A 14,845-nucleotide genomic window follows, 5' to 3' on the forward strand; every position below is an offset into this window, starting at 1 on the left:
CGCCAGCTGGCGCGGAAATGCGGCGTATGCGCGGGAGCGTCAGCGGCCGCTGTCAGTTTCCCAGCGCATACGCGGGAGCGTCAGCGGCCGCTGTCAGTTTCCCGCGCATGCGCAGTGGGGAGAGTCTCTTCCGCCTCCGCCATGGTGGAGGCCGTAGCGGAGGCGGAAGGGAAAGAGTGCCCCCACGGCACAGGCCCGCCCGCGGATCGGTGGGCCCCGATCGCGGGCCAGGCCACCGTGGGGGCACCCCCCGGGGTCAGATCGCCCCGCGCGCCCCCCCCCCCCCCCCCCAGGACCCTGGAGCCTGCCCACGCCGCCTGGTCCCGCCGGTAAATACCAGGTTCGATTTACGTCGGCGGGACAGGCAATTCCTGGGCGGGACTTCGGCCCATCCGGGCCGGAGAATCCAGCGGGGGGTCCCGCCAACCGGCGCGGCCGGATTCCCGCCCCCCGCCCAATCTCCGGGAGCGGAGACTTCGGCGGGGGCAGGATTCACGGCGGCCAACGGCCATTCTCCGACCCGGCGGGGGGTCGGAGAATGACACCCCAGAGTCCATTTTCCTCTGTTAATGTTACTGAGGTTTTTTTTCACACTAACATCAACAAAAAGAGGAACAATGCACATACCCAGTAAATTTAAATTATATTTGCAATGTTTTATTCAGTTATGTATAGGTTCTTGCTCTCGCCCTTAATGGCCCAAGTTCTGCTATAACTAAACTCTTTTTATAATTCAAATCATAGAACTCGGACAATTCTAACTGAATCACATATGAAAGTTTTAAAGCCTATTATCCATTCTGTGATTCTCAAAATACAAAAGAGAAATGTATTGGAGAATGGCCATGAAAGAACATGCAATAAAAACAAAGTGATGGATGTACTCAGCAGGTCTGGCAGCATCTGTGAGAGAAACCAGTGCTAATATTTCAGGTTGATGATCCTTCATCAGAACTTCCTTGAATGTTGTTGGAGCTGCAGTCATCCATCACTTGTCCTCCTGCCCATCTTGTGCCTTGTAGATGATGGATAGGCCTATTGGAGCCAGGAGGTGATTTTTTTCAATGAGATGTGGGGCTTCACTGGCCAGGCCAGCATTTGTTGACCACCCCTAATTACTCTTGAGGTCGTGAGCTGCCTTCTTGAACCGCTGCCGTCCATGTGGTCATCACACAATTCTCAGCCGCCGACCTGATCTTGTAGCCACAACATTTATATGGCTGGCCCAGTTATACCTCTGGTCAATAGTAACCTGAAGATGTGAGGTAGTGCACGTGGGAGGACTAACAATGCAAGGGAACACAATGAACAGTCGGACACTAAGAAGTACAGAAGACCAAAAAGATCCCTGAAGGCAGCAGGACCGGAAGATAAGGTGGTTAAGAAGGCATATGGGATACTTGCCTTTATTAGCTAAGGCATAGGGGGGTTTATGATGGAGCTGTATAAAACGCTTGTTCGGCCACAGCTAGAATACTGCGTGCAGTTCTGGTCAGTGCACTATAGGAGTGGTGTGATTGCACTCGAGAGCGTGCAGAGGAGATTCAGGCTGTTGCCTGGGCTGCAGCATTTCAGCTATGAAGAGAGGCTGGTTAGGCTGGGTTGTTTCCTTTCGAAAAGAGGGGGCTGAGGGGGCACCTCATCAACGTGTACAAAATTATGAGGGACATAGGGCAGATAAGAAGAAACATTTCCCCTTCGTAGAGGTGTCAGTTTTCATCCAGAAGTTGGTGGGAATCTGGAGCTCACTGCTTGAAAGCGGGTTGGAGGTGGGAACCCTCCACATTTAAGAAGCATTTAGATGAGCACTTAAAATACCGTAGCACACAAGGTTACAGACCAAGTGCTGGAAAATGGGATTAGAATAGATAGGGGCTTGATGGTCGGCACAGGTACGATGGGCTGAAGGGCCTCTTTCTATGCTAGAATCAATTTTATATGATAATGATGGGGAATTTGATGATGGTAGTGCTTTTGAATATCAAGAAGAGATGGTTAGATTCTCTTTCATTGGCGATGGTCATTGTTTGCCATTTGTGTGCTGCAATTGTTACTTCTCACTTGTCAGCTGAGCCTGAATGTTGTCGGGGTTTTGCTGCATGTGGGCACAGACTGGCTCAATAACTGAGGGGTTTTGAATGGTATTGAATGATGTGCAATCATTGGGGAATATTCCCACTTCTGATTTTGTGATGGATTGCAGATTATTGATAAAACAGCTGAAGATGGTTGGGGCTAAGACAGTGGCCCAACCTCCAGCGATGTCCTGGAACAGAGATGATGGACCTCCAACAACCACAACCATCTTCCTTTGAGCTAGGTGTAACTCCAGCAAGTGGAGCATCTCCCCCTAATTCTCAAATAACTACAAATTTGATTGGGCTTCTTGGTGCCACAATTGGTGAAATGCTGTGTTTTTTTCCCCCCAAGGCCAGTCACTCTCACCTTACCTCTGAAACTCCGTTCTTTTGTCAGTGTTTGAACTTGGGGCGTTTATAAAAAAAAAAATCTTTTTGTTCTTCTCATTTTCCATTTAAAAAAAATCAAATATACACCCCACAAAAGATAACCAACACACCAAATACAATGGCAATCCCCAAACCAGCATCCCCTTCAACATACAAACCCAAACTTGCCCCCTACATCCCAAATACAAAACAAGAAAGACCAAAAGAGAATCCACGGTCATCCCATACATGGTTAACAGTACCCCCCCCCCCCCCCCCCCCCCCCCCCCCCCCCCCAACTCAAACTTCACCTTCTCGAGCGTCAAAAATTCCAGCAGGTGGCCCTGCCACGTCAAGGTACAGAGTGGAGAAGCTGACCTCCATTCCAACAGGACCCATCTCTGGGCAATCAGCGAGGCAAAGTCTCAGACATCTAGGGGCCCTGGTTTGAACCTCACATGCACCACCCCTGGGATGACCTTCAAGACCTCCCACCAATACCCCTCCAGCTTCGGACAGGACCAAAACATGTGAACATGATTTCCGGGGCTCCTCCCATAGCACTCACATGCAGCCTCCACCCGCTCAAAGAGTCGGCTCATCGTCGCCCTTGTGAGGTGCACCTTCAACAGGCCCAACCTCACCCATGAGGTTGAGGCATTCACCCTCCAGAGCACCTCACACCACAGCCCGTCCTCCATACCCTCCCCCAACTCTTCCTCCCACTTCGCTTTAATCCCCTCCAATGATACTTTGTCCTCCCCCAGAAATTCCCATAAGTTGCTGATACCACCCCCCTCTCTATTCTACCTGCCGTCAATACTTCCTCCAACAATTTGGAGGCAGGTGCTATCGGGAACCTCCTTACTGGCAAAATCCCGGACCTGTAGCTATCTAAATACCTCCCCCTGCCCCAATCCATATTTCTCCCCCAACCCCTCCAGCCTCACACAACGCCTCCCAGAAATAAATCCTTTAATACCCCAACTCCCCTGACTCAACTGCCTCCAGATCTTCAACATTGTCGCCACCACCAGACTCCCCGAATATTTACCCGGGGCCATCGGGAGCGGCGCTGTTGCCAACGCCCTCAACCCCGACCCCCTGCACAGACTCTCCTCCATCCTAACCCACTCTTCCCCCGATCCAGCTCCTCACCTTTTCAGCATTCGGTACCCAGTAATAATATAGTTGCTTCGGGGGGGAACTTGGGTTTAATGAATTCTTGAGCTCAGTAGCCCTGGTGGAACTCAATGTCAATTTGGCTCAAAATCCTGATTGAAATATTCACATTGGGTTCAGTTGAGGTGTTCGCTAAAAATTTAATGTTCTGAAAACATCAATGCAGAAAATTTGCTATTTGCCACTGAAATACAAAAGCTAGTTTCTCCTATTTGTGATATTAAGCTTTTATTTTCATCCCCCAAACTTCCCAACAGATGTTTACAAAACTCTAAATAAGGGTTAGCAAATGTTTCGTAACCTTGTTGCATTTTCAATTTGTCAGCTGCGCCTATTAAATTATTCCCTTTTTGAGAATTGGCTGTGTATTGATTGTCCATCATTTCCCATGTACATAGAGTTCATCCCAAGATGGAGAAATATATTGACTTGCCTTGTACATGTGAACCTGCCACATATGCACCTTTACATTCAATGATAGTTTATTGTTTATTCAGATTGTTATTTTAGCTGATAACTAATTTTTCCTGTCCTTTTATATTTGTTTGCCAGATCATTTTGTTACAACATTTTGACCTGTTTAATTCAAAATTTCATATTTTTTCTTAAGAGGCTGTTTTACTAATTATCACTTTGATGATTAGAGTTGAAAGTTGAAGCTTGAAAACTTGGGATGAGGAGTGAGTGAATGTTTACAATGTGAAATAAAGATTAGGTACCAACATGTGTTTAATATTTAACTCTTTGCTTCCATCAATTTAGTGTTGCCAGTACTGTGAAGCATGCCCTTTCAATTTGGCTCAGTATCATCATCTTCAGTAACAGGATTACTGCATTCTCTGCCTTTGGGACAGTTCTGGTCATCATTGGAGTGTTTCTGTATAATCGGGCTCGGCAATATCAACAAGAGAAAATCCAGGCTTTGGTATCTTGCAATAATAATGGACAGGAGGTTCGACCTCTGCTGGGTGAAGACCCGTCATAATCTCAAAGTGAATTGATTTTAAAGATTTTTTGAAGTTCCAATTGTGAAAATTGTAACTGTTTCTAAAAGATGACATTTTATTTCCTTAACTTTCGAAAAGAACAAACATCAGCAACATTCATTCGTAAGTGTATTTAACGTAATAAAGCATTCCAAGGTGCTCCACAGGAGTGTTAACTAAACAAATGATACAGCCACAATAAAGATACCAGAACAAGTTAGCTACACAGACCGGTTTTATGGAACATTTTAAAAGAAAAGAAAGACAGTAGTTTAGGGGGCAAATTCCAGAGCTTAAGGCTTTGGCAGGTGAAGACATGGCCACCAATGGTGGAGCAATTAGTTTATGGAGGGAAGACTATGGGAGGCCAGTCGGGAGTGCATTGGACTAGTTAAGTCGAGAGGTAACAAGGGTATGGATGATGGATGAAGATTTCAGCAGCAGGTGAACTGAGGCTGGGGTAAGTCTTGTGATATTATGGAGGTGGAAATAGAGGGTCTTAGTGATGGCAAGGATATGTGGTCAGAAGCTCATTTTGCCAGTCAAATGTGGCACCAAGACTGCGTTGAGCTTCAATTTCCAGAGAAGGGGATGAGTTGGTGTGCCTGGTTAATCACCAGTGGGGTACTGCTGTGTAGTTGCCCATTTTATTAATATAAAAGTTTCCTTTTCACTTGAGCCAAACCGTAACTTTGTGAGACCAAGGAAAATTAACTATTCTTTCTGACCTGTGTTTGGTCGAGAAAATGGATTCTTGTTTGTTTTTAAACATATGGTTGTTAACCTGCCTGGCTTAATTTGTTTTTGGTTCAATGAAATAGACACAGTCCCCGATGGTTAAATGTATTGTTTGCTTTTTGCTTGAGAACTGTTAGTGATTTTATGCATTAATATGCTTTTTCTCACTAAAATCACGCACCCAGGAGTTGTTTAAAAATGTAGTGATGTGCATAATCATTGAAGTTACACCTCAGGGTTTTCTAATCTGAACTGTTTATGGCAAATATTAAACTCCCAACGAACGGAGAGTTTACAGTATTGTGGTATTTCAAAGATTTGTATGCAAAGTTGAACGTAAGTTGCATGACACCAACCATTGTGTGCTTTTGGTGTCCAGAACTAAGCTTCTTATGTGAAACAGCAATTATTTTTTTTACTATCTAAATCGAAACTTAGGAGGGTAAATTTGAATACATGATGTAATTAATTAATATATGAAATATGTTTTGTGTGAAAGCACAACTGGAGAAAAATCTGTCAACTGAGCTCAATTTTGAAGATTTCTGCTTTGCCCCAGGCGAGTAACTATTCTCCAGGCAACTAAACCTTGTCTAGTACCTGCTACTTCACACACAAATTGCCCTTATTGACAAGAAAAGTACTTGAAGCTTTACTAATTAAAACATATTCTTTCTTTCCAAATGCACTTTAAGGTAAACCACTATTTTAAAACTTTACTATTTTTTCCCCCTTAGCGGGGGGGCTTTCCTTGTCAACATTGTTTCTAATTGTTTCTGGTTAAATTCTGTTTTTAATAATAATCGCTTATTGTCACAAGTGAGCTTCAATGAAGTTAGTGAAAAGCCCCTAGTCGCCACATTCCGGCACCAGTTAGGGGAGGCCGGTACGGGAATTGAACCCATGCTGCTGGCATTGTTCTGCATTGCAAGCCAGCTATTTAGCCCACTGTGCTAAACCAGTCCCAGTTTTTAATTATTTGTTTCATCTAGAGCAGTATTATGCACTCAAAATCGAAAACCAGTGATCTTGATAATTGGCATTCTCCTATCTGATTACTTGAGGTGTGGTTTGAAGTCTAATTGAGTCTGTGTTATTCCCTCTGCTTAGTGTTAGAGAGCAATTTGTATTATTAAACTTGAACAAAACCAAAATTATTTTGCTAGATAATACATATCAGATCAATGAGGGGAATGATGTATAAGCAGTGACCAGCTTGGCAAGTGGAGCTGATCTCTATTGTTACTCGAGTACCACCATTTGTACGGAACCATTTATTAATATGAATGCTCTGTTATACATAGTAAACTTGATCAAATATTTCATTAAAAAATCATCTGACTTTAGCAGTGTTGTTTTTTTATTTGAATGCTACCTGTTGAATTTTTTTATTATAAACATGTTTGTGTGCCAGGAAAATTGAGTAGAGAAAGAACTTGAATTTATAAAGCATCTTTCATGATCTTGCACTGTTCTCTTGACGTCCATTATCTGCTACAATATAGAAAATGCAGCTGCCAAGTTGCATCCAGCAGGATTCCACAGATAGCAATTGGATAAATGGTCAGATAATCTGATTTAATGATGAATTGATAAATATTTGCCTGGACACCTGGGCGAACTCTTAACATCCACCTGAGAAAGCAGACGGTGCCTTGGTTTAATGTCCCAATGAAAGATGACGCTCCTGAAAATGCAGCAATCCCATAGTACTGCATTGAGGTGTCCGTTTCGTGTATGTCCAAGGCGGGAGTGGGGCTTGGATCCGCAACCTCTAAAGCGAGTGTGCTCCCACTGATAGAAAACAAAAATCACCTTGTATTTGAGAACCAATGTTTACAAAGTTAGAACATGGAGCCAGGCCATTCAGCACAACTAGTTAGTTTTGGCATTTATCCTCCATGTGAAGACTTGGTTCTAGTCGTGATTACTCTCCCTGTTCCCATATTGTCTTTGCTTCATCCATCTCCGTCGCCCTCAAAGCCTAGCCTGGCAGTTTTATTTTTCCGACAGCAATCATTCTGATTGCAATTGCAGCAGACTGAGCACAGAAATTTCCAGCCTGATTTTCGCTACAGTATGAAGCATTCTTTTTATGCTGTAACAGAACTTTGTTTCTTTTTTAAAAATCTGGTGAACAGATTTTAAATCTTTCCAGCAAAGTCAAACCCTGGACCAGATGTAATCAAACCCTTAAGTTCTACATTAGAATTTGGCATTTGGTCAACACTTTTTCCCTTGAGTTGGGACTAGGACTCCCAAGTTCTTGGTACAAACTGGTTCGGGACCAATGAACTTTTGTTCCTAGATATGGCAAAGTGGAAAGGTAACATCCCCAGATAGACTCTCCTCCTCGTAGGGTTAACCAGGAAGTATTCGCTCTCATCCAAATTTAACCTTATCCAAATTCCTGGGGCATTTGAACCGGTTCTGGGTGAGGTGGTGCGAGTTTGGCTCGAGATCAAATAGAGCTTGATGGGAAATGGAACGTCAAATAGAGCTTTGTGTAAACTGGAATGTCAAAGCTTTGTAACTGTACGTGACTTTCGAGATGAATCACTTCTGCTTTTGCACCAGACAGTTTGCAATAACAGGATACAGCCTTGGGAATGGTTCCTAATTCTCAAGATAATTATAACTTAGCTGAGAGCAACAGAATGCCGTAATTTAGGCCCCCCTCTAAGGGGGCCGTCCTCAGAAAAGGAACAGTGCCATATATTGTATATAATCTACTGTCGGATGTACTAACTTTGGCTTGCTGCTGTACCTCCCCGAGATACAGTGGTGCAGCCCCGGCCGTGAATAAACGTACGTTGAAGTGACTTGGTGTTCGATTGATCATTTCATCCGGACTGAAGGGAAACGAATTGATCATTTCATCCGGACTGAAGGGAAACAAATTATCAGTGGGACTAGTACAAACCTGACGGCCTGCACCTGGGCAGGACTGGAACCAATGTCCTAGGGGGATGTTTGCTAGTGCTGTTGGGGAGGGTTTAACCTAATGTGGTAGGGGGATGGGAACTGATGTAGGAAGTCGGAGGGAAGTAAAACGGGGACAGAAACAAAAGGCAGCAAGTGTAAGGCAGAGAAGCCATATTCAAAAATCAGAAAGGGCCACAGTACAAGGTACAGTGACTGAGAGCTCAGTGAATAGGCCCAGTAATACTGAAAGGAATAAAACGGGAACTAAAAACATAAAGGGGTTTTTCACAATAACCTCATTTGAAGCCTACTTGCGACAATAAGCTACTTTTATTATTAACTGGAAAGCAACGCAGCAGTTTGTTATTTGAAGACATGGGTTCAACGATAAGTAAAATTAGGAGAAAAGTTAAAAGGAAAAATAACTTGGGAGAGGTTACTGATAGACATTAAGATTCAAAACTGAGATATAAAAGCCAACATAAGGGTACTTTACCTGAATGCTCGTAGTATTCGGAATAAGGTAAATGAGTTGATGGCGCAAATCATCGTGAATGACTGATGTGGCGGTCATTACTGAAACATGGTTAAAGGATGGTCACGACTGGGAGTTAAATATCCAAGGGTATCAAACTATTCGGAAGGACAGAGTGGATGGGAAGGGAGGTGGTGTAGCTCTGTTATTTAAGGATTATATCCGGGCAGTAGTGAGGGATGACATTGGTGCTATGGAGGATATAGTTGAATCCATTTGGGTGGAAATCAGGAATAGTAAGGCAAAAACGTGACTGATGGGAGTAGTCTACAGGCCACCAAATAGTCACGTTACAGTGGGGTGGGCAATAAACAGAAATAACATGCATGTAAAAATGGTACAGCACTTATCATGGGGGATTTCAAACTACATGTCGATTGGTTTAACCAGGTCGATCAAGGCAGCCTTGAGGAGGAGTTTACAGAATGTATCTGCAATAGTTTCCTAGAACAGTATGTAAAGGAACCTAGAGGGAACAAGTGATCCTAGGTGCAATGAGACAGGACTGATTAATGATCTCATAGTTAGGGATCCTCTCGGAAGGAGCAATCACAATATGGTGGAATTTAAAATACAGATGGAGGGTGAGAAGGTAAAATCAAACACTAGTGATTTGTGCTTAAACAAAGGAGATTACAATGGGAATAAAGAAGAGCTAGCTAAGGTAGATTGGGAGCAAAGACTTTATGGTGAAACAGTTGAGGAATAGTGGAGAACCTTCCAAGTGATTTTTCAGTGCTCAGCAGAAGTTTATACCAACAAACAGGAAGGATGGTAGAAAGAGGGAAAATCGACCGTGGATATCTAAAGAAATAAGGGAGAGTATCAAATTGAAGGAAAAAACATGCAAAGTGGCAAAGATTAGCGGGAGACTAGAGGATTGGGAAATCTTTAGGGGCAACAGAAAGCTACTAAGAAAAACTATAAAGAAGCTATAGATAATGAGTAAACTTGCTCAGAATATAAAAACAGACAGTAAAAGTTTCTACAAATATATAAAACAAAAAAAGAGTGGCTAAGGTAAATATTGGTCCTTTAGAGGATGAGAAGGGAGATTTAATAATGGGAGATGAGGAAATGGCTGAGGAACTGAACAGGTTTTTTGGGTCGCTCTTCGCAGTGGAAGACACAAATAACATGCCAGTGACTGATGGAAATGAGGTTATGACAGGTGAGGACCTTGAGTCAATTGTTATCGCTAAGGAGGTAGTGATGGGCAAGCTAATAGGGCTAAAGGAAGATGGGTCTCCTGGCCCTGATGGAATGCATTCCAGAGTACTAAAAGAGACGGCTAGGGAAATTGCAAATGCACTCGTGATAATTTACCAAAATTCACTAGACTCTGGGGTGGTCCCGGCGGATTGGAAATTAGCAAACGTGACACCACTGTTTAAAAAGGAGGTAGGCAGAAAGCGGGTAATTATAGATCAGTTAGATTAACTTCGGTAGTAGGGAAGATGCTGGAATCTATCATCAAGGAAGAAATAGGCATCTGGATGGAAATTGTCCCATTGGACAGACGCAACATAGGCACATGTGCCTAACTATTTTAGTGGATTTTTTGAGGACCAGTGCGGTAGACAACGGGGAGCCAATGGATGTGGTATATCTGGATTTCCAGAAAGCTTTTGACAAGGTTGCTGAATAAGATAAAGATGCATAGCATTAAGGGGAAAGTAGGAGCATGGATAGAGGATTGGTTAATTATCAGAAGGCAACGAGTGGGGATTAATGGGTGCTTCTCTGGTTGGCAATCAGTAGCTAGTGGTGTCCCTCGAGGATCAGTGTTGGGCCCTCAATTGTTCACAATTTACATAGATGATTTGGAGTTGGGGACCAAGTGCAATGTGTCCAAGTTTGCAGACAACACTAAGATGAGTGGTAAGCCAAAAAGTGCAATGGATACTGGAAGTCTGCAGAAGGATTTGAATAGTTTATGTGAATGGGCTAGGGTCTGGCAGATGGAATACAATGTTGACAAATGTGAGGTTATTCATTTTGGTAGGAATTACAGCAAAAGGGATTATTATTTAAATTATAAAATATTAAAACATGCTGCTGTGCAGAGGGACTGGGTGTGCTAGTGCATGAGTCGCAAAAAGGTGGTAAACAGATGATTAAGAAGGCGAATGGAGTTTTGTCCTTCATTGCTAGAGGGATGGAGTTTAAGACTAGGGGGGTTATGCTGCAATTGTATAAGGTGTTAGTGAGGCCACACCTGGGCATTGTGTTCAGTTTTGGTCTCCTTACCTGAGAAAGGACGTACTGGCGCTGGAGGGTGTGCAGAGGAGATTCACTAGGTTAATCCCAGGTGGTTGGATTACGAGGAGAGGTTGAGTAGACTGGGACTGTACTTGTTGGAATTTAGAAGGATGCAGGGGATCTTATAGAAACATATAAGATTATGAAGGGAATAGATGCGGTCAGGTTGTTTCCGCTGGCGGTTGAAAGCAGAACTAGGGGGCATAGCCTCAAAATAAGGGGAAGTAGATTTAGGACTGAGTTTACAGCTCCGTGTCTGCTTGGCCCACTGTAGAATGCGCTCCTTATCCGAGAACCTGTGGAATCTCACCACCATTACCCTCGGGAGGGAGGGGGGGGGGGGTCGCCCACCCGTTCGCGGCTTCCTCGCGAGTGCTCTGTGAGCCCTATCCACTTCCAAGGGCCGGGAGAATGCCCCATCCCCCCAGCAGCTTCACAAACATGTCCGCAATGTATGCCCCAGCGTTCGTTCCTTCGGACGCCTCCGGGTGCCCGACAATTCTTAGGTTCTGCCGGCGGGACCTATTCTCTCGGTCCTCCACCTTCTCCAGGAGCTTCTTCTGCTGGTCCCTCAGCATCCCCACCTCCAACTCCACCGCAGTTTGATGTTCTTCCTGCTCAGCCAGAGCCTTCTCCACCTTCTGGATCGCCCGATCCTGGGCGTCCAATCTATGCTCCAACCGCTCAATCGGCTCTTTTATCGGGTCCAAGCAGTCCCGTTTCTGCGTAGCAAAGCCTTCCTGGATGACTTGCATGAGCTGCTCCATAGATTGCTGGGTTGATAAGCCAGAGGTCCGAACCTCCGCCACGCTGCCTTTTATTGCAGCTACAGCCCAAGCCTTCTCTATCTTTTTGTTTCTGCCCTTACAAACACTTCTAGTCTTTCTCTCCACGCACCGAAGTGGGAATTCAGTAAACAATTGCCACTAACATCCGTTTTACAATTCAAGTCCGGCAGAAAAATGGGGGAAAGGTCCAAAAGTCCGACCACAGTGTGGGAGCCATCAAATGTGCGACTTACTCCTTCATAGCTGCCACCGGAAGCCCTAGAATTCAAAGTATTTGTGCGGTCGTAATACTCACTTTTATTAAATTTAATATATTCACAAAATCTCTGGCACACTGGGAGGAATTTGACTTTGCCGCCAAATCAACAAAATGTGGGGCATGATCTGAAATCACAATGGCCGAGTAGCCCACCCCCTCCACCAAAGGGAGCAGTGACCTCTCCACCACAAAAAATTCCAAACGCAAGTATGCTTGGTGGACATGGGAGAAAAAGGGAAATCTTTATCACCTGGGTGCAAAATAAAATGCCATGGATCTGCCCCCCCCCCCCCCCCCCCCCCCCCATCTGCTCCATGAAAACCAACAATGCCCTGGCCACCATTGATGGAGTCAGTGATTTGAGCCTGGACCGATTCATCCCGGGGTCCAGAACATAGTTTAAGTCACTCCCCACTCCCCAATATAAACTGATGAGAATCAGGGATGGAGGCCAGCAACCCGTTAATAAAATCCGTATTGTCCCAGTTTGGAGCATAGATATTAACCAAGTCCCACAGGCGATAATAATCTTAGTGGCAGAAAATGGGACTCTTATTGATTATAATCGCCACCCCCCCCCGGGCCTGACCATCAAAGCCCAGAAGAAAAACTTGTCCCACCCACCTCTCCCACAACCTTGTCTGGTCTCTGACCCGCAAATGAGACTCTTGCAGAAACACCACATCGGCATTCAAACTTTTGAGGTGAGAAAATACCCTCCACCTTTTCATTGGGCCATTGAACCTACTGACATTCCAGGTGACCAAACAAATTGCCCCCCACCTCCATATCTGGATTCAGCCATTTCCACCAAGGGGGATTATCCAACAGTTACACAGGAAGTACATCAACCAGGCCCACCCAAGATGGCCACCAAACCCACCAACAAGATTAAACAAGGAGAGATCTGCAGTCACCATCAGCAAACTGCTCCTGCCCTCAGACTCTGCCACACCCAAATACGCAGACAGAAAACAGTAAGGAGAGCATAAACCACTAAAACCCACTTCTAGTAAATTAACCTCAAACCGAACAAAAACACTAAGCTTATTAACTAAAAGAGAACTAAAATAATGAGCTGAAGTCAACCACTCAGTACAACTCCCATTAGCTAACTCTTCAGCTAGCAGGGTGGCTACCGCCCAGAGTGAAAAGAAAAATGCTTACAGAAAAAAGGTACAAAATATAAACCCCCCATAAATCTTGGTATTCTACCAGGGAGCTATATATTTTCACACACAACAAATAGAACAAAACCTAAACCCCCCTATCGAGCGATTAGCACTGCTGCCTCACACACAGTGTCTCCTATGAGTTGAAGGGATGTTTGACCTCTTCAGGCATGGTTTGAGGACATCCCTGAAGTGGTTTGGTTGCCCTCCTGGGAATCTCCTTCTGCGACTGAGTTCCAAGTGGAGCAGTCACTCCAACATTGATATGGGAAATGAAATAACATTTACAGGCGTTACATACACAAAAACCTAGGAACAGGAATAGGCCATTTGGCCCTTTGTACCTGCACCAACATTCAATAAGGTCACGATGATCTGGTTATGGTATAATTTTTGTATATATATTAGATTTCCTCCCATTCTTCTTCTAAACTCCACTTTGCTTATTTTGAAATAAATTCAGAGTACCCAATTATTTTTTTTCCCAATTAAGGGGCAATTTAGCATGGCCAATCCACTTACCGTGCACATCTTTGGGTTGTGGGGGTGAGACCCACGCAGACACTGGGAGAATGTGCAAACTCCACATGGACAGTGACCCAGGGCCGGGATTTGAACCCGGGTCCCCAGCGCCGCAGTCCCAGTGCTAACCCGGGATTTGAACCCGGGTCCTCAGTGCCACATGCCGCCCCTTAAACTCCACTTTGCTGTTTGCCCCCCCGCCCCCTGCCCCCCCACCCCGCACCCATAACCCTTAATGAGATCAGTTGTGCCATAGCACCAAACAAATGCCTTCAACCTGAGTTAGCTGCCCTAAATGCACTTTTGCAAAAATTACACTTATTTACCCTTGCTTTTGCCTGGCACAATTGATCAAGTAACTTGGCGTGAAAATAGAAAATGCTGGAAAAACTCTGTCCTGATCCACTCGCGTTGATGCAACAGTCAAGAAAGCCCAACAACATCTCTACTTTCTACGGAAGCTAAAGAAATTTGGCATGTCTGCATCGACTCTCACAAACATCTATAGATGTGCCATAAAGAGCATCCTAACCAGCTGCATCACAGCTTGATGTGGCAACTGCTCGGCCCAAGATCGCAAGAAACTGCAGAGTGTGGTGAACTCAGCCCAACCCATCACACAAGCTTGCCACCCTCACATTGATTCTATCTACACCTCCCACTGTCTCAGGAAGGCAGACAGCATTATCAGAGACCCCTCACACCCAGGCTTTGCCCTCTTCCAGACCCTTCTATCAGGCAGAAGGTACAGAAGTCTGAAGACCCGCACATCCCGACATAGGAGCAGCTTCTTCCCCACAGCTACTAGACTCCTCAACGACTCTCCCTCTGACTGATCTGTTCCCTGTAAGAACACTATTCATGACGCCCTATGCTGCTCTTGCTCATGTATTTGCTTTGTTTGGCCCCTTGTTCCACACTGTAACCAATCACTGTTTGTTGATGTACCATTTGTCAATGATACTCTTTTTACTCTGTTGATTGTTCTTTTTGTACATTCTGTGTACATTCCCTTGGCTGCAGAAAAAT

At 44.7% G+C, this 14,845-nt stretch overlaps 1 protein-coding gene across 1 annotated transcript in view; it reads left to right on the forward strand.

The window, feature by feature from the left end:
• The window catches only part of LOC140392542 (solute carrier family 35 member E2B), a 52,045-nt gene extending 45,346 nt beyond the window's left edge, over nt 1-6,699 (forward strand). The window contains exon 9 of the mRNA XM_072477821.1: nt 4,392-6,699. Coding sequence (XP_072333922.1) covers nt 4,392-4,614 — 223 coding nt within the window. The 3' untranslated portion in view covers nt 4,615-6,699. The remainder of the gene's footprint in view (nt 1-4,391) is intronic.
• The last annotated feature ends 8,146 nt before the right edge of the window (nt 6,700-14,845 follow it).

This window comes from Scyliorhinus torazame, chromosome 16 (genome assembly GCF_047496885.1).
Source record: "Scyliorhinus torazame isolate Kashiwa2021f chromosome 16, sScyTor2.1, whole genome shotgun sequence".
Classification (NCBI taxonomy): domain Eukaryota; kingdom Metazoa; phylum Chordata; class Chondrichthyes; order Carcharhiniformes; family Scyliorhinidae; genus Scyliorhinus; species Scyliorhinus torazame.